This window comes from Rhipicephalus microplus, chromosome X (assembly GCF_043290135.1).
Source record: "Rhipicephalus microplus isolate Deutch F79 chromosome X, USDA_Rmic, whole genome shotgun sequence".
NCBI lineage: Eukaryota > Metazoa > Arthropoda > Arachnida > Ixodida > Ixodidae > Rhipicephalus > Rhipicephalus microplus.
In genome coordinates this window covers 351,678,582-351,698,824 of record NC_134710.1, presented here as the reverse complement: position 1 = coordinate 351,698,824, position 20,243 = coordinate 351,678,582, and the positions used below count along the sequence as shown (strand labels likewise).

General features: G+C 44.7%; 1 protein-coding gene across 1 annotated transcript in view; it reads right to left on the bottom strand.

Moving 5' to 3' along the window:
* The window catches only part of Larp7 (La related protein 7), a 71,587-nt gene that overhangs the window by 44,320 nt on the left and 7,024 nt on the right, over nucleotides 1-20,243 (bottom strand). Inside the window, exon 5 of the mRNA XM_037413504.2 lies at nucleotides 17,624-17,738. Within this exon, the coding sequence (XP_037269401.2) occupies nucleotides 17,624-17,738 (115 nt within the window). The remainder of the gene's footprint in view (nucleotides 1-17,623; nucleotides 17,739-20,243) is intronic.

Sequence of the window (20,243 nt, the reverse complement as noted above, 5' to 3'; positions counted from 1 at the left end):
GCTTAAATTCGCAACAGCGAGCTGCTTTTGTTTTTGCAAAGCGGTGGACGCTGAACACTCCCATACAACAATAGAGGCGGCAGCGATCGGCACCTGAATGCACTCAGGTAGTCACCAGCTATTAAAAGTGTGCAGTAGGCTTAAAGCGACGCCACCCTGCACAAGTATGTTTTTTATCGGTGATGTCACATTGGCAGACTTTTCAGTGGTCACCACATCGCCTTCGGTCTTTGCCAATGGTTACAAGAAAAGGCACCGCTGCAGTTGAGTGGAATCCGGAATAATTGATTGGCCGATTCTATGCTGTTACAAACAGCACAACCGTACGCGAATTCAGCAGCGCAAGTTTCCAAGACGGCTGCCATCTCGTAATTTTGCTCACGATTGCTTTCAGTACTACAACGACCTAGTGGTGCAGCAATGGCACAAATAAGACAAAAAAGGCCCCTTTGAAGCAGCATGGCACAGTAATTTCTTTTCCTATCGGCGCAGGTTTCCTACCACTCTAATAGTGTCACAGCTAATGCACGAGCATTTATCTTTAACTCCCTTTACTAAAAGTACATATCGTGCAGATTATAAATCTTAAAATACAGTTACAGAACAAGTATAACCAGAAGTACTTAAAGAAGTATCATTAATAAAGGCATTTTTATTTTCATTGCATCATGTAGTTTTTTACATGCGGTAACTCCAACTTGATATGCACAACTGCATTACTTAGAGATCCAGAAGGGGCTGCTAAGGTGCAATTTTTCACTCACCAAGAGAAATCCAAAATCATAAGCGGACGCCTCTGTCTAACAGTGCTCACTTACAACCTGACTGACAACTACCATTCAAAACAACTTCTACAACAAGCTTAACGTGCAGTTTGATACTATGCAAGGCTCGTTTTTATAATTCCACACTGGGTATTTCTTTCAAGAAATGCTTCATGTCATACTTTTACTGGACTTCAACTGCAATATTCTGCTTAAAACATTTTACAACTTGTATAAAGGAAAAATGAAGATGGCCAACTTGCCTGTGATTAATGACCTTAAAATACCAGAGAACACGCTCTGGTGTATGCCTGGTAGCGTTAATTCTTTCAAAATAACAGCTAATGTGGTACATGCATGCAGTGATGGAAGTGACTTTTCACTTTTCCGAGCATACTTTGGAGCAGGAAAGGTACTGTTTTAGAGCAGTCATTAGTGTTTTAGGAGCAGATACTAAATTTGCTTTATAGCGATTGGAGTTCAAAGCATCATCAAAGAATCACGTCAATATCAATATTTATTATGAAATATATTTCATAGACACTAATAAATATGAATTTTAAGAAGCAACCAATTAAAATGATGGCTGGTTGTCCAAAATGTGCTGCAAAATGAGTGATATATTTAAAATATTCATATTTATGGCAGAAGGCAATTCAAACTAGTTAAACTGAGTACCGCATTTTAGAAGTAACCATGCCTCATATAACTGTTGCCAAACAAGCAGAAGATCGCCTGTATGAGATAAAAGCAATTCTGCTCATTTGCACATTTCAACACACTAGACTGCATGTATAGCTGAAAAAAAAAAAGCTGCCAAACGAGCTATATGCTTAATATGCCAGTTCTTGTCGATAATGCTGCACACTAGTCACACACTGAGATGATAGTATACAAATTATTTTCAGTTTATTTAAAACTTAGGAGCTGGTCAAACAGTAAAAGCTTATCATTCTCATTCTCTCAGTGCCATTTCAGAGCAGGTTTGGAGCAATTACTAAAAAAAAATTACTGTTTAGAGCAGCATCTCTCTTTTGGGGCAATACTTACTTCCATCACTGTGCAGACTGTTTGCTGTACCAAATATGTAAAATACTTAGAGCATTTTCAGGGTTACAAAATTTCAAAATATTGTTAACATTTTCCCCCTCTGTGCTAAATTCTATTTCAATAGTGACTCATTTATCGACTTAACTCAGAATTATTTTGTAGTTTCTTTAGGATATCCGGTGAAAGCACCAGAGCACATAGTGCAAAACTATGTATTTTAAGTGCTGCACACTGAAATGTGTCATTCGAAATTGTGCCATTTCTTTCAGGCCTTGCCCTTCAAATAAGTGACCTTGATATGTGGCAGGACAATGTAAGCAGCTGGGTCATTAACCGTCACAGCAGCTATCGCAAGGGTGCCACACAGTGCAAGGGTTTGGGAGCAGTCCTGGCAGTAGGAAAAAGTGTCTTTTGTAGCAGGCTTGGTGCATCCAGAAAGGCATCTTAGAGCAGGCTTGGGGCAACCACAAAACTCTTTCTGAGCAAGTTTGGAGCAGTCACAGTAAATGTTCAAACAGATGTAGCCTTATTTCCCAGCTCTCTTGAAGCGAGATTTGTCCAATGCTACATTTTTCAAAGAATAAGCTTATTGTGCAATAGCGTCACTATTGCAATAGCGATTATATGAACACTCTTGCCAGGTTTTTGATGTCGCCATCATGTCCCATATAAAGTGCAAATCGATAACATACCCACGCAAATTTGTTCTACTAGTGGGTAAAAACGCGCGATCAGGGGCAACGAAAGGTGAAGCAGAAATCAAATGAGCCGGCCCGGCTGCCTCTATCGGAGGGCACATGCAGTGACATCACCTCGCTCAGGAAGCCCGCCGCCTAAAACACCATTAGCGCAAACTTGAAAGAAGACGAAAAAAGAGACTCTTCTTTCGTCTTCTTTCAAGTTTGTGCCAACGATGTTTTACACAGCTACACACCAACTAGCCTGACAGCATACGTTACAAAGCCTGCCGTCGAAGAGAGAAGAAACCCCCCACACGTCTTGAACGAGCATGAAAAGGCCCAAGGGGTACGGGGAGGGGCTCGCTCGAGCAGCAACCGTGAACTTCGTTTGCTTGTAAGTGTGCCGTTGCAACCCTTGGTGCGCGTACTAGTTCGGCAGCCATCAGCGGGTGGCTCGCATACACTTCTACGTGCTGCACTCTCATTCTGAAGAGACTATGCGAAAGGTGTTGCTCTCCTTGGCACAGCATTACAGTTAAACGCCTTTATAAGAGGCATACTCTGGGCAGCAATTCTTGTGTTTTGTACCAGATGTTTCTTATAAGCAGGGTACCATATATGCATATCACAATCAACCCGTATTTTACTTTAGGCACACTGGTGTTTCTTATACCCATTTGTCTCTTATATCAGCGTCTCTTACAAAAGGGTTCGACTGTATTCTCTCACACCAGCGTTTTGTAGAGTTACGGAAGATTGAATCCAAAAGAGTTACCTAACTGCCAGCCTCACTTCGTATAACATTACAATTTTGTTGCTACTGCATTTCATTGCTTTGCCTATGCAGTCAAACTGTGACTTTTTAAACTATATACAGCTGCTAATTTTTGTTTACCCGAACACACGAGTGTCAACTTCCGAGCCGGTATAACTGTATAACGAAGCACAGGGGCACAATAACCGAGAATACGTCTATGTGCTCAATGAATAGTACAGTGCACCTGCATTGGCTAGGCTGTTTAAAGATGGGCACCAACCCTGGTTCTTTTGAGGCCCGTAACCATCCTCCTTTTTTTTCTTCTGAACATTGCCATGAAGTTACAAAAATACCACAGCTTCACTGCAAGGGCAAGCCAATGAATGCTATAACAACAAATTATGCTATAGTAAGGCTGGCAGCTAACTCTCTTGCATCCGTGCTCTTTTCACACTGTCTCTTTGCATTGAGAACACAGCACTAGAAGGGTTTATGAGCCATTTGCGACAATGCCTGCCGAGATAGTACGCGCTCCAGCAAACGCAACCGTGCTTTCAGAACCAAAGCTGACAGCTACTGCTCAAGCGATCACAGCTTCGACGAAACCCAAACTACCGTATTTATTACAGTGAAAGCTGTTATGAGATTACAACTCGGGTCTCACGCAGCGCTTTAGTTGTCCGCCGCCGGTGTCTGCACGAAATTAGCAAAAAAACCTAGTACCAATGACACAGTGGGGCTCAAACCCGAGTGCGCTGGGTGCCAGCCCAGCATTCTACCATTGCGCAACACCAACGCTTCGGACTTGTTGACAAACTTGCACTAGGCAGGCTTGATGTTGGGAAATGAATTACGTGATTATGAGTAACTAAGCATTTTAGAATAGCAAACGAACAATCAGACATCACATAATACGAATAGTGTTTTGAGTGGGTCGTCCAATGCTTTAACCCACTACGAAAGCTTGTTCTTGATCACCTATTAACTGTGGCGCATACCCACTTCAGGCATAATTCTTTATTGTCGCCAGCCACTGCATGAACAATTGGCACAAAATTTCTCGCAATTGTTTAGCAGATACCATGCTACTGAGAAGAATGATGAAGGATAGCATAGTGAATGCCGACCTACCACCCTAGAATTTTTATTATTAATGCCGTAATGGGTACCCAGCAAGTGTTCTTGCAGGAGTTAGCCAATGAATGTTTAGAAAAAGCTCTGAAAGGCAGCTCTTTTAGCTTTTGCTGTGACTGTGCTGCGCCTTTCGCGTAGCACAATTCTTTTTCAAATCTAGGCCGATAGTTCTTTTTTTCAAATTTTTCTGCATCAAACTCCAAAAATGCACCATTTTTCATTGAGCACAATGGTGCACAACTAGTGCCACCTAGACGGTATTATAGCCGTTAGTAGCCAAGCCAACACCTGGCTTTTAGGTACACATGTGAGGCCGCCATTTTGATCTTTGTGGCGAGTGTTGAGTATGACCCCCTCTATAAAATTAGCAACCTGCCCGCACCGCAACACTCTTGTGCGCCGAGTTTGCGTTTATTATTATGTAATTTTTCAGGCGTTACCACAAGGCGTGGCGCGACAACTTACCCCTATGGGCGAGCGCATTGAGGCCCCCTGCTCCCATCGTGCAACATCACACGTGTAGTTGTTCTGCTGTCACTGTTTGCCGTGTCCGTTGGTTTTTCCTTTTTGTTTTTCTTTTCATTGCTTTGTAGTGCGACAGCACTGGTCGCAACAATGAACTATTTAACCATGGTTTACTGTAGCGTTTTGTTTTGTAAATCGAGTGAATGGACATCACACTTGCTCTGATTGCGAATTTTCTTGTGCGAGAGGTTCAAGGTAACGTCATGTGCGAAGGGTGCATTCTGCTACTAGAACCACCTATGTCTCACTCAATGACAACCGCCCTATATGTTGGCATTGAAAAGGGTAGACTATCATAACCCAGCATTGCTTTCGTCGGCTTCGTCAGCCTTCTCGTACTTGCTGCCTCACGAATGGCGGTTTTACTCATCAGATGCCACTTCAGAATTTCACGTGTGCTGTGCTTCAATCTATCACCAAGAACCCTTTAAGTGTGAAAGGGACAACAGTGTAATATATACAACTGCATTTGTTAATTCTTTTGAAGTTCCTGTCCAATTTTCCCACCCAGATGACTGAAAAACACGCCAAAAGGAAGTTGCTGCACTCAAATTGAGCCACAATTGTAAAGAAACTCAAGGTTTTAGCTTGCCAAGCTAATAACAAGGGTGAGACGGTTGAGAGTAAATTGGGAGCAGTTCTTGGAGCAGCAAAATTTCAATTTTGGAACAGACAAACCTTGCTTTGGAGCAGTTAGTGGCATTTAATATGTCGCCCTAGGAACTTGAAAAAACAAATCTTTAGCGACAGGGGGCCACAAGTGCATACTTTAATTTACACATTACACTGAAAATACTTCGAAGAAAGTTTTTGAACAGATTATCGCCGGGTGTGAACTGCACTACATTCCACGTGACCTATCTAGCCCTTGTAACAAACATGAGAAATAATATTTAAAAAAAAAGTTTTGAAAACTGGGTTCACTGGAAACATTTGAAAAACAAAAACACATCACACTAATAAAGAATAATAGACATAAGACCACACAAGAACCGTAGTTACGTAACAGTGGGCCTTTGCTTAAGAACAGTGAAAATGATTTAGAACATTACTGCTTTCACTTTTTGTACGTCTGCTTCTCTATCTGCTGAGTTGCAGGTTAGCATAGCCCCCCCTACCCCCCCGAGTATACTGCAAGCTTTTAAGCAAAAGCGCGTTGCACCACTGTTCGCGGCTACCTCGTGCTACCCTTTCAAGGGTGCGGCGCGAGACCCAAGAAACCTCGCCGCATAGTAAAAACCCGTGTGTATGGCACTAGTGATAAGCGAATGGTCCTAGGCGATAACGCCTCTTGACAAGTGCAACCGCCCATTGTTAGTACTGCCCACATTAGCTTGTTCTATTTTTTTAAATATCGAAGGCCATCACCGTTGATCTAGAACTCCAGATAATGCATAGACCTGTGATTGCCACCTGCGCCACTCCACGACTAGCGTAAAGCGCTTGCACAATGCAGCGCAAGTAAGCAACGTGTTCACGCAAACGAACCGCCAAACGCAAAATGACCAGATTTGTTGAAAAAGAAAAAGAAGATGTATGCTAGTAGCACTGCGGAACGGCCGCCAACCAGAACACTCGTCGAACATAAAGCCAAGTCTAAAAGCTCGTGCAGCCCAAAGCCGGCACGAAGCGAGGCTTCTTAAAGATTAAAGAGCTTGTGAGTTTTGATTACAAAACGGAGCAGTATTGCAAACCGCCATTTACGAGAACTGTGACATGTCCTCACTAGCACGTCATGAGTCACCGAGGTGTCCATTTAAACTGGTTTGAACCTATATTTTGAGCACCACGGGTTTGCAAATCGTGTTAGTTTCATATCGTGGACTATGGACGAGTCTTTAATCCTGCTACCAAGTGGGTCTCTCGCTACTTGCAGACACCAATGTGTGCATTCGGCATGCGATGGCATTTTTTAAATGCAAAATGCAATAAAAACTCCCCTATATACCTACATTAATTAATTAATTAGCTAATTAACCCACTCTTGGGGTAAACCCCGAGTGGGTTGTACGGGTTCCGTCACTCACCAAACCCAATTTGACAACCCACGCACCAGAGCATCCAGGGGACACGTCCCATTTAAGGCATGACTCCACATTTACGCAACAAGGTACTCGCTCACGGCAAAACGCGTGCATATGGTGACCACAGGCAGCAGCATCGACATAAAAACCGCAGCGCCGGGAGGAATGCACTACGCACAACAAAGAACCTGGGAATCAACCACGCTACGCATGGCACTCGCTTAGGGTGGCTAAATGAGGTGGTTTTTGCTAAGTACAGTGGCGCCAGAACACACAGCCTAGCTAGCAGAAGCAGCACGCTCGATGCACAGCAGCACATTTTTGCGGGGTCATGCATATCTACAATAGTCTAGAGGACATAGGCACCATGGAAGCCTTCATCACAGTGCAAAGTAAAAAACACACTTGGACGCATCTTATTGTTTTGGTACCTGGCGCTGCTGGGAAAATCATGTAGTCAACTTACCGTAATTACTCAAATGTAACGCGCACCTTTTTTCCCGTTAAGTGAGTTCATAAATCGCATGGGCGTTAGAATCGAGTACGAAAAAAAATGAATACGGTCATTCTATTGCCATCGGCACTTCCATAATGGCCGCCCCCAACGTGCATCGGCATGGCGCGTCGGCCATTTCTGCCTATATGTTTCCCATACGCGGCACTTCGTACGTGTGCTGAGGAGTTCGTCATTTTGTAGAGCATTAGCGTCAACGGTATGGAAGGAGCGACTCCAAAAACTCGAGTGCACCACGATGCTGCTTTTAAAAGAAAAGTCATCGTGTGTGTAGAGACGGACGGAAATCGGCCGCATCGCGGTCGTTCGGAGTTCCCGAAACGTGCGTGCGGGACTGGCGGAAACAAAAGCAGAAGATTGTCGACAGCAAAGCTTCACGCAAAGGCTTCAGTGGACCACAGCAGGGTCGGTTTCCGCAAATTGAAGAGCTGCTCGGCGAGTATGTGCTTGAGCAGCGAGCGGCACAGCGGCCCGTGACGACAGAACTGCTTCAAGTGCGGGCTATGCAGTTAGCCTTTAGAATAGAAAAAGGGCTAATGCGGAGCCAGTGTAAAGCGAGCAGCTGCTGGCTAACTAACTTTGCGAAGAGGAAAAGCTTTTCCCTCCGAAGGCGAACTTGCATATGCGAAAAGTTTCGAGAGGAGTACGAAGAAAAGCTTCACAGTTTTCAGAGGTTCGTCCTAAACTTGCGGCACAACAACGGCTACCTGCTTGGGCAAATCTGGAATGCCGATCAGACGCCGCTTTAATTCGACATGCCTGGCACCACAACCGCCGGGGAGAAGGGGGCGAAGCAATTTCGCGTGCTGACATCGGGCCGCGGTAAAACTAGAGTGACAGCAATGCTCCGTTGCACGTCAGATAGGCACAAGCTTCCCCCGCACCTCATAATTAAACGGAAGACGCTCTCGAAAGGAGTCATTTTCCCGAGTGGTGTGATCGTGCGGGCCAACGAGAAAAATGGGTGCGAGTTGCAATCGATGTCTTAGTTTTTTTTTTTTTTCCGTCGTGGTAACTGGGTGCGCATTACAATCGAGAGCGCGGTAGAATCGAGTAAATACGGTAACCTTTTTTCCACAGTGAAGTTTGAGTTGGCATGAAAACTGTTGATTTAGAGGTTGTTTCGGAGCAATTCAGTGCAATTTTCGCGATTTTTATTCTTTTGGAGCAGCTTGGCCCAGGAAAACGGAAACTTATCAAAAATGCACAATACGCACAACTGCCTCACCCCTGTAATAAAAAAAATGTTCTGGCATTCACAATTATTGCATGAATATTTTACTTGTAACGTGGATAAGTTTCCGCAATAACTGACTTTAAAATGTGTTTATTGGTGGGTTATTACCGACACAGTATCTCAAGGAAAGTGCAGCAAAATACTTTTACATAAGTACCCAGGCTGATTTCATGTCAACATGCATGTATGCGAGCATTCCGCCCTACGTGCACTGGCTTCATTTAGACAAATCATTAAGTGCCAGTGCTCATAACAAGCTAAATGCATGGCAAGCTAATTAGCTTGGTCCATGTTGGTGCATGAAAAGGTGTATTAAGTGTGGTGATGAATAATATTTCTAGCTTACACTATACTTTATCCATAAGTATGCCTGGAACTAATTATATTCCATGTAATATGTGATACCACAACTCGTAATGACACTTGCGACAACAAGCTTCGACATTGAAACCGAGACTCTGGTTGAGTGTGCAACCATTGAGAGACAAAAATGTTAACATTGCACTTTCTATACACTTATCTGCATGTAAATGCGTGGGGTAAATCACACATCTACAATAATCATTAAATATCTCTACTTCTGTGATGACGCACGTGACACTTCTGAACCATGTGGACATTCAAATGTCATGTGGCAAGTATGAAGCGCCATCAATGTTTTCATTGATAAGGGTGACACCCTGTGAGAACCACATATCATGCACTGCAGCACTTCCATTTTCATGCCCATTTACATTGCCGGTTTTATTATCGAAGGTGTTGTGATGAAGGACGCGTGAATGTGCAACACAGAGCGGCAGCAGGCAATATTTTTACCGCGTGCACACAAAGCAACCGTGTTGGGAAGGGGAACTGTTGGAACCACTGCACTAAGCCAAAGCAACCGCATATGGTCAGAGCACCCAATTCATGTTCTCAGCCTCGTCTGTATGCATTAGGGAAATAGAGCAACGTTTTAAAGGCCTTTATGAAGCTTCTCAATCGAGAAAAAAATACCAACTGCTGCAAATTCTCAACACGGTAACCATTTCAAGTGAGCTACGCCATTTTCAAAGTGTCGCATCGGCTGCTATGAGCGCATATGGGGGTAAGTTGAGGTGGCTTTTCACGGCACTTTTGGTAACTAAGTGAACACGCGAACTTGAAAGTTAGGGTCACCCGCAGCCGTAGAAAGAGCCGGTTTGAGCAGGTCGCCCTTTATAGAGGAGGTTGTGGTGTTGAGGTGAGCCTTCCACCATTTCGAGTCGCGCTTTGAGTGGTCTGTGTGTGGCACAGCCGAATGGTGCCAAACAGGCAGTGTCATTATAGTGACACTTATAAAAGTTGTCCAAGCCGGGAAGTCGCCATCCAATGTTGAAGACGAGCGGGACTTTGAAGTGGACGAAAAAAATGTGTGTCGCTGGAAAGGCTGCAGCACGGGACAACCCGAGAACTTTGATTGTGTGCTCTTTTAAGAAGTGTGATATATCCAATGCGCTTCGTGGCACCGAGGATTGAGCACTGTTCAAAGACAGTGATAACGAAGTCAGTGAGGAGGGAAGCAGCAACTACGACTCGGAATGAGTGCAGCATCTTTATAATGCTAATAACTAGAAGCAGCGCGGAAAAAAACGAGAAAGAAACACGCACAAGAGGACTACCGGCCGTATACATTTCTCGAGCTGTTTGCATCATGAACCAGCTGCTTTCTTGCATGTTCATGTGCAATGAATGTTTTCTTTTTGTGAACGCTGTCTTTGCTGTTTCGTTTGGCCTACATTCGAGATATTTTTTTTTCTTTTTCTGGGCTTTAGACTTTTGGGGGGTTGGCTTAGAATCGGGGTCGGCCTAGATTTGAGTAAATACAGTATTACAATTTAAATTAAATTGAAAACATGATTGTTTTGCAGCATTGGGCTAGATGGCTGTCACACCTTGCGGAGAAATTCAGGTGCTACAGCACAGCAGGACGCTGAAAAACAAGCTTGGCGCAACACGGGTGGTTCGAAGCAAGCATGGCGTAGGTAAACAAGCTTGGCGCACAATGTCACAAATGGCGTAGCTGTTCTACTTCTGCTATCAGCACTGCAACTGAAACCATTTGCTGATTACTCTGGAGGTGCTTTAAAAATAGCATCCGACCTAGCATTTGTTCTTACTTAAGCCACCATGCAATAAGGGGGCATAGTCAGATACAATTTAAGAAGTCCGAAAAGGTCCTGCCGAGACAACCGAAATGTGGCAGCTGATCACCTCCACTGCTAAAGAAATACCTAGTACCGCTAGTGCACTTGGCAATATTCTCCGAAGAAGGGGTCACTAGCACTCTGGCTCATGATGTCGGTCTGAAGTGTGCGTCCAGCGGTGCGGGCTTGTCTGTCTTTCAGAACGAAATGCCGCGGCATCCTCAAGCTGTGTGAGACTATTTTATATAAAATTGAACAGCTCATATATTAGTGAAATCAATTACCTCTTCCTGCTTTTTGCTGAAATGAAAAGAACTGTAATAAAGAGGAAGTAGGCCGGCGCTCAACAGCTCCTGTGCAATAAATCACCTTTATAGAAGGTTTCGTCAGCACCTGCCGGTCTCTGGCAACGTCATGCGTTCACCGAAAAACACCCAAACTTCCGGTTCAGCTTGTTTTCGCGTGGTTTTAGCCTTCATTTTTGATCACGGCTGGTTGTGTTTCAATGTTCTATGCAGATAACATTATTCCGATGAAGAGCTCGCAACTCGAGCACAGCTGTGTCAAGCCAGGATGAAGTCTGCAAGCCTGAACTACCGATGACGATAGAAAGAGCGCCTACATTGCAGCAATCACGTGAGAAAACTGGATTCCCAATAAGAGCGTGCAGGTGTGTTCTGCCCACTTCATTAAATGCCATAAAAAGCTGAGTGCCGACTTATGGCACAGAGGCGATACTCAGACGTTACACTATAGTTGAAGTCCCCCAGTTACTGGGAACACATCAGTCACTTTCGTCTTGAAGCCGTGGCAAATATGTGTGTACTGGTGCCTGAAATGGGTAGCACAACGTGAAAGCCAACGTTACTAGAACCAGGTCAGTTTCGGAGCTCCCTGTAAACGCGCGCTCTCTGGAGTGGCCGTAGTGGCCGACGCGAGAACTAGTGGCGCTGCTGTGCCATTTTGCTTCAAGCCACGCGCATCCTCTGCTGCAGCGCGAGTGATTCGCATTCTCCTCGCAGCTCTCGTCAGGTGTGATAACCGAGAATCGCCATTGACACTTGAGCGGTAAACTCAACTACTTCAAAAACGAAAATTTGTAAAACATCTGTTTCTTAATCACCACTAAAATTCTGGAGCCTTTCCAATAGGAAAACTAATTATTATTTATTTCTTTACCTATTTATTTACAAACAGTGCCCGGAACGCTGTTTTCTGGCGGAATCGGCTGTGCCTGAGAAGCTTGTGTTGGGCGCTAGTTCGCAATACATTATAAAAATAGAGTGCTCGAAACACAAGACGCCAGAATAGAAGTACACAGGACGAGTTGTTAGTATGCGATCGTCCTTCTATATTGGTGGCTCATCTTAAGCGTAGCTTATTTTGTAATCAGCTGTGCATCTTTCACGTTCTTTCCAGTGTTCGTCGGCCTGCGAAATTTCCCAGCCAAATGTCCACTGCGCTGTAATGAAAACACTTTTTAGAAATACAGTTTGCTCAAGGTGGCATTTTTTAATATTGTGTAGTTATCAGCCATCTTTCTCACGAGAGAATTCTCTCATGAGGGCATTAAAAATTGTAGTTATCATGCCAACTCTCGCGCTAAATATGGCTAAAGTATTAGCCATATTTCTCGAATAATTTCGCTGGGTTATTGCCGAACACTCGTTACATTAGTGATGTCATAAATGAAAGCCTTAGCAAATAAGGAAGCTCAGCAAGGGTATTTTTGATTCCCTCATTCGAAACTGCGGAAAGCTTTCGCTCAAGAGCCAGGATCTCCTTATGTTTCTTCCTTTTTGAGGCAGCCGCACGGGCAAACCTCTTCGAGAGGTTACAGACCTTTTGTTTTCTGGTTTTCACCACATTTGAAGGTTTTCTGGCTAGCTGTGGCCTCCGTAGGACAGGCAGAGAAAGCTAGTAGGCCGCTTTGTAAACACTGTGCAGTGTTTACGATGAACACTAATAGTTGTGGACACAATCAAGAGCTACCACCTCGTTCCACAATAACAGTTTTTTGTAGTAGCAGCTCTTGGTGCAAGATTTCTGCAGTAGAAAAACACCGCACGTCATCCCTGACACGGCATCATCGATTAACTTTTGGCTCCTGCACGCGGAAGGCAACGAGAAGTTTATCACTTTATTGAGCGCGAACGGTGTAGCTGACGAGACGTCTGATCTGCCCGGAGATGCGTTGTCGCTAAAATCACTCGACCGACTCCATGATCATGACTTCCCTATTTCATTTTCTGGCATGGGCTCATCTCTAGCGTGTGTGTGTGTGTGGGGGGGGGGGGGGGGGGGTTGAACCCGGGCAGTTTGCGGGGAGAGCGGGAGTTCTACTACACAGGCACGCGTGTGCTTTTTAGAACCTTTTTATTGAGAAATAAATAAATACATATTCATAAAAACCATATTGGTCTACTCGCACCACTTTGACGGTTTAAGAACGGTTCATTTTCACAAATTCATCAAACACCTGCATACGATATTTAGGGTATATAAACGTTCGATCTATCTTGCGCACATATTACGCATTCAATGAAGTTTCCCGTGCCGATTTTGCTTTAGGATCCATGTGGCTCACGGCCATGCGTTTTATCCAGAAACTGTAAAGGCCCAGTAATTGCGTCATATTATATGGAACACCACCCTCATTCTGTATTGAAATATAACGTATGCCATGAGGTGTTATCGGCAGATATTTTTTCAGGGTCTCTTGTACCACATCCCAAAAGAATATCGGATCCCAGCACTCACTCACAGCATGTCCAACCGTTTCCGGTTCGTTACACAGAGTGCAGTTTGTGTCCATGCCAGACATAGCCAAGAAGTAGCACACCAGGCCCATGCCCCCCCCCCCCCCGGAAATTTTTTTCGCGATAGCATAGAGAATAACAAATGACCATTTCAAGGGGGTGCCTTGCCCGAAATGAAGCAGGTGCCCCCCGCCCAATTCCCCATCGAAAAAAAAATTTCAGGCTATGCTTTGCTTGACCAGAGTAGATGCGCTGAAAGCAACAGTACCTTCAACCAGTAGTGGGGCACAACCCAACATCAGCCTCCAAACACTCCTTGAAGGATGTGCTTTTTCATCATTCCGTAAATAACATGAAATAACAATACCCAATTACGCAACATACACGCGATACCCTCCCCCCCCCCCCTCACTCTTCTTTCCGCGGGAACATGCGGGTGGCTTTTTTTAAACTCATCGCGATCCCAGGTTGGCTCAAAGAAATGATGATCAATGTCATTTCTGTAGCCGCTTTACGGCCCGGGGCACAACAATAAGGCATTGTTTATTGGCGCTCTTGTCACATGTTAGAACTCTTTCGTAAGGAACGACAGTTCACTAAATAATGGTGCGAAGAAGCAACCGAGCGCCGAAAACGTGTTGTCGTGTCTAAGCGGCAACACGCGCGTCGCGACGCGCGGCGTGGTATGTGAAGCAAGACGGAACAGCAGCGCCATTAGTTCACGCGTCAGCCGCTCGTGCCGGCGCGCGCGGGGAGCTGTGAAACTGACCTGGTTCAAGTAACGTTGGTGAAAGCTAACACTGAAAATTTGTTGCAAAGGTGTTTGAGCGACATCATTGATGTGTACTGTTCGAAACAACGTGGGACACTAAGTAGCTGTGCTCAAGATGAATCGCCGCGCAGTGTACGTCACGGTATCTACATTTTGTTGTCGTTGCATTAGTTTTTTGTTTTTCAGAGCAATGCCAGTGAGTGGGCTCTTATCTGTGTGAGCAAATAACTTATCGTCTGTCTTTTTACCGCTAATAAACATCCCCACAATCTAACTCATTTATCTTTCGGTGTACCATGGACAGTAGAAAGTTTGATTCATGAACAGTTTACTCGTGAGTAAGCCATAATAGTTTGCGTGACCCAGCCGCAGTCGACGTTATTACATAATCAGTACATTATATAATTTCTCAGTCACACCAACACTTAGGATCGCGAGTGATTCCGATCGCCGCTGATCTCTATAAAAAGTGCCAGGTGTGACACAGGCACAGAAATAAGCGTTTTATCCCGAGGTTGTGTGCTTAGATGAAAACACAATTATGTTGGTGGTTCAACAGGAGGCAGGTTTTCAGTTCTAGTCGAAAAGCTTTATTGAACAACTTCACTATAGATCGGGCGACTCTTCTTTTGCATATCGATGATTTGGGTGCGCTTTAAAGACGCGCACAGGGAAAAGTCAGGTGTGCATTTTCAAGTCTACAAAAAGCATATCTACATCGTCAGCATGCAGATCCAACTAGCCCAATTAAGTTCGCTGACAAACTTCTGCTGAAGTTTATGCATTTTCTGTTGGCCACTGTTATAGATAACACGCAGCTGAATGCCGCGCTCATTAGAACACCTCGAGCAATAGTTTATCATACCTGTGTAATGAACGCACTTGCATGATAAATGAACCCCCTACATTCATCCGGTGGAGTCTCGGTAACTGACACCTGGCGCCTCTTCACCCGCTGGATCTCTTCCGTCTTTATTTACTTTGCCGACCACCCTCATCCACCTCGGCTCACTCCCTCCCCCTACGCCTGTTGCCGTGTGCCTATTGCTTTTCTTTCTATCTGTGCACCCCATGTCCCCTGTCATATCTGTGCCCCACAGTAGAGTTCAGGAGCAGTGCCAGAGTAGAGACATCGCAGCTGATAAGCACACAGCGAAGGTCACCAAACTGTGCAACCCACGTAGGTCGCTTCCTGCGACCCCCCCCCCCCCCCATCTCTTTTTTTTAGCCTACTTTCTTTTTTCTTCACTCTAACTGTCCCTTCATTTCCCGTTCCACTGTGAGTATCAGTTGAGGTGTCCTCACATAAGAGACAGTTACCGTGCACTCCACACCCCTTTTTCTTACCTTTCCACCTTTTTCTAGAATCACCCCACCCCCCCCTCTCCAAATAAAGCCCGAACATCTGCACGCGATTTTCGAACGACAACGGCAGGATTTGCTGTCGCGAAAAGTCATTCATCGCTATCAATTTGCAGGTTTCTGGAAAACCATAAAAAATCACCCGATCCTCGCTTCGCAATTGTTATCGACGCATACAGGCACTTTTCATGTAGAAGCAAGGCGGCGGCCGTATTTTGTCGTTAATCTTGTTATCAACGGTTTGTGTTGATGCTTTATGAGTAGCTTGCTGCAATGTTGGTTACTTGCTACCACGACCTCATCGTGCTTGCTGCAATGTCAATGGTGTCATCATGGTCATCATGCGAGGTTGTCGTGAAGTTAGCAAAGTTCGTTGTAGCGTCGTAGCGCACGCTTTTGGACGCCCCTCGAGATCGCACCAGATACCACTGTTGCTGTTAAGATAGCCCCAAAACGTTTTTATGGCGTGTGTGGGCGGCCCAGGGACAGCTTGCAGAAGATAGCGCCATCAACCACCGAAGATGAGTAAAGTGCAAGAAAGAAGCTGTTTCCAAGCAGTGTAGGCATATGTAAATTGCGAAAGGCTAAGCAACCTAACTTTATTTTGCATTATCGCATTTTTCGCTCCTCCCAAAAAAGTTTTCATAAAATGTGCCCCACATAATAAATGCAACCCCAACTTTGCTTCGATTTTTCGAGAAAAAAAGTGTGTTCATTATGCGAGTAAATACGGTATTTCGCGTGACACTCGTTGGCCGAGCAAGCAGTGTTACCTGCAGCCTGTACCTCACGTATACTATGTCAAGCCCCTTCGTGTAGCCGTTAGACATTGCTTTAAACACATCCTAAGGAATGCACCTGAAATAATAGAGCAACAAACTTAAACACACCACGATAAGACTATCGGGACCATTAAAAAAGCATTACTGAAAGTGGCACACCGGAAGTCTTCTGGGGTAGGCCGTTCGACCCAAGCCAGTTTGTTTACAAACACCAAAACCGTCGATAGATTGTAAAAAGTAACAGGTTCTCAGCAGGGAAAAGCTACTTGAGAAGCGTTGGGGGAGTGAGGTTTAAAATTATGCTTTAGCAGTAACTGTTGCTTTCATATTGATTAACGTGTTCCCTTTCTTATCGAACACCCTGTGCACATCGTTAAGAATGCCCACAATATTTATATCTCCCCCCAAAATACAGCAGGGACCTAACAGTGCAATTGCCTGTGAACAATGGCAGCAATGCTAGTGGCATGTTCCTTGAAGCAGCTGGAATTAGTGCCTTAGCACCAGCGTATTAGATATGATGGTGTCAAGTATTACAAGCGTGCTTCCAATCCCTTGCCAGTTGTAAGTGGAATCCTTGCCTCAACATGGTGGATCACATTCAAATGCACCAAAATGCAAAAGGAAACAGCCAGGCAAGTTCAGCAACTTCGACACGTTTCTCCGTTAAGAAGGCCCAGCCTGTGATGGAATTGTGGAACGGGTCAGCTCGTGGAAAAATGCAGGCCTCATCCACAAATAGTTGACCGTAGTCTGATCTTTCTTTCAGTCATTAGTTTCATTCACACATCTTGTGCTACTTAACAGATGTTTTCAAATTTTAAAAGGCAACCTACAGGCACGGCACATTCAGCTACATTACTCTCCATACTACATAACTGGATATTACAAATTTGTTATTTATCAGAATCACATTTTGCTAAACTGCTTTGTAGTTTGAACTTGTTCGGTGCTTACCTGTTGCTTTATTCATCCTGTAACAGTGAACAGCACAGGTGAGCAGAAATGCAAGCAAACAAGTATATAAATGTCCAACAACCTCCTTTGTATTGGAGGTGTGTTACAAATGCCATAAAAAAAGTGCCCCTGTGCCCTTACCTTCATCATCAGACTTTTCCTCTTTGGCTTCGACTTTCATCATTTTATCAGTAACTGCAGTGTGCTCTGTGGCCCCGTCAGGGTGCCTGCTACTGCCATCCTGATAGCCAAAGTGCTGCGCAGAAAATGAAAGAATATGATGTGCATTTAAAACACAGTATGCAAAGTTTTAATTCTCAAGACTGTTCTACTATCACAAGTAAAAAAAATTAATGAGTGTAACTACTGTAAGCTCTCATTCACCATTGCACTTCAATATGCAAGAACCCAAGCAAGCCTGGCTAGATACGCCAGAGCAATATCTTCTTTCTGCAATGCTATTAACAGCAACAATAAATAAAATAAATGAGAGCACTAGCAAAAAGAGTGACAAAGAACTACTAAAAAATGTATGTCAATCACCACTGTGAACTGCAGCAAACAACATGCATTATGCAAGACTAAATTCCATGGTGGCCTTGACCATTAGGTCTCCTCACTTTTCAGCTACTGTGAGTCCATGAAAGTGCTGCACAGTACCGCACTTACACGACTGGAAATCCACCCCTGTTGTCTTGACTTGAAATCAAAATATCAGGGCTATGAAGCCTTTCTGAAGATGTTCCCCACATATTTTTGTAAAGCTAGCTTTCCTGCACAGCTTTCTAGCACTGCCATGAAGCCACCTAGGCAAAAATATTAATAGATTTTTCAAATCAAGTGAGCATGTGTGCCATTTTTTTTTTGCCTTGCACATTTAGGGGGTCGACCTACAGTTGAGTTGTATTATAAGCATGTAAATACGGTACATGTTCAACGAGGAGTGTGCAATGCTTGGTTCAAATGACTCCCATGAACCAGGCTTGACTGGTCTGCAATAAAATCCCATTGTATATCACTCTAACCTGTAGGGGTTGGAAAAAAGGATGAAATCGAGTGCATAGTTTTAATAAATACAGATGTCGAGAACACTCCGTTAACAGTTGTTTGCTTGCTGAATTCGAGTAAAGCTACTATACTGCACTGCACTTCTTCTAGAAGGAACACATAAACTTTGTGTTTGCTGTTAATAATGCTAGATCGCTAAGGATATGTTGCAGAATAAGGTTGAGAGCATAAGCTTTTTACTTTGTTGCTAGCCATTGTTTTAAATTTCAATAAGACACCCTCCATGGCTGAAGAGGGAATGTTGAGTCTTACAAAAAAAAAAAAAAAAGAAAGACGCGGTGACTCTGAAACTTTAGCCCCTTCTAGTAGAAATGACTTTGAAGTGTTAATATTACTAAGAACTAGCAAAACTAACAGTGGCCTTGAATGAAAATAATGAGCTTACATGTAGGCGCCAAGCCCCTTTTCGTTGCAGCACGAGATTACAGTCGAAACTCGCAATAACGAAATCACCGGGAAAACCGAAAAATTTCGTTGTCCCGAGTATGAGACAAAAACAGTGATACGGCCAGCAGAACGAAAATTTATTGCCAGAAGTTGGTCAACTTACTTTGCCAACTCTCGCCATGCAACAACTTCAAAGCTCTCCCTTCGCACTCGAAAAAGTGGTCCATTGCTACGTCGTCGTAATGTGCGCCGAAGAAGGAGCGAAAGGTGTCCAGTGCATCCAAAACAACCCGCGAGTTGTTTTGGATGCGCTACCATGTCGTTCCTGGCCGCAGTCTCGCTGTCGGCGGAGTTAGGGCTAAAAAGCCGACTCCGATGACGCACCGCGCTCGTAGACCACGCGCCCGCTCGTAGTAATCTCATCGTGCATCCGGTGCGCCCACTTGTATAATCTGAACGTGCCTCCGGTGCGCCCACTCATAGTAATCTGACTGTGCCTCCGCTTACAGCTTCGTTGCTTGCGACGAAGCACGTCGCCATGAGTGCGCTAGCACGACGTTCCGCCCCGCAGTCTCGCCGTCAGTGAAGTGAGGGCTAAAGCCAACTCCGACGACGCGTCACGCTCGTAGACCACGCGCCCGCTCGTAGTAATCTGATCGTGCCTCCGGTGCGCCCACTCGTAGTAATCTGACCGTGCCTCCGCTTACAGCTTCGTTGCTTGCGACGAAGCACGTCGTTCTTGCCCGCAGTCTCGCTGTCGGCGGAATGAGGGCTAAAGGCGACTCCGATGACACGCTGCGCTCGCAGTAACCTGATCGCGCATCCGCTTACTGCAAACTAAATCGTAATTATATCTTAAGTGATCATCGAGCCGTGAACACGTCACGAAGTAGGAATTTTCGAGAGCTATGTCCTCATGACGCACAAGCAGCAGACGACGATCTCCCGGAGCGAGCATCGGGTCAATGGCGAGGCGAGCTGAAGCAACATGGTGGCCACAGCTAATCAAGGGCCTTGAAACGACCTTCAAACACTTGCTTTTTGTGCGCTTCTTTTTAAAGGGAGGAGCCAGCTGAGGCGGGAAAGTTAAACACGGAAAAATGCTCTTTGCGATGAGCCCAAGAAGCCGGCTTTTGGCCCCGCCATCGCGAAGCCATAATTTTAAAAAAATCGCTGTTTTCTTGCCATTTCCAGGAAAAGTTTCACTACCTAGGTGGGTGAAATGAATATTCCGAAGCACTTATGCGCGGTTTTCAGTGTAGATATTTTGGAATCAGATAGAAAAAGGGTTCCAGAAACTGAAAAC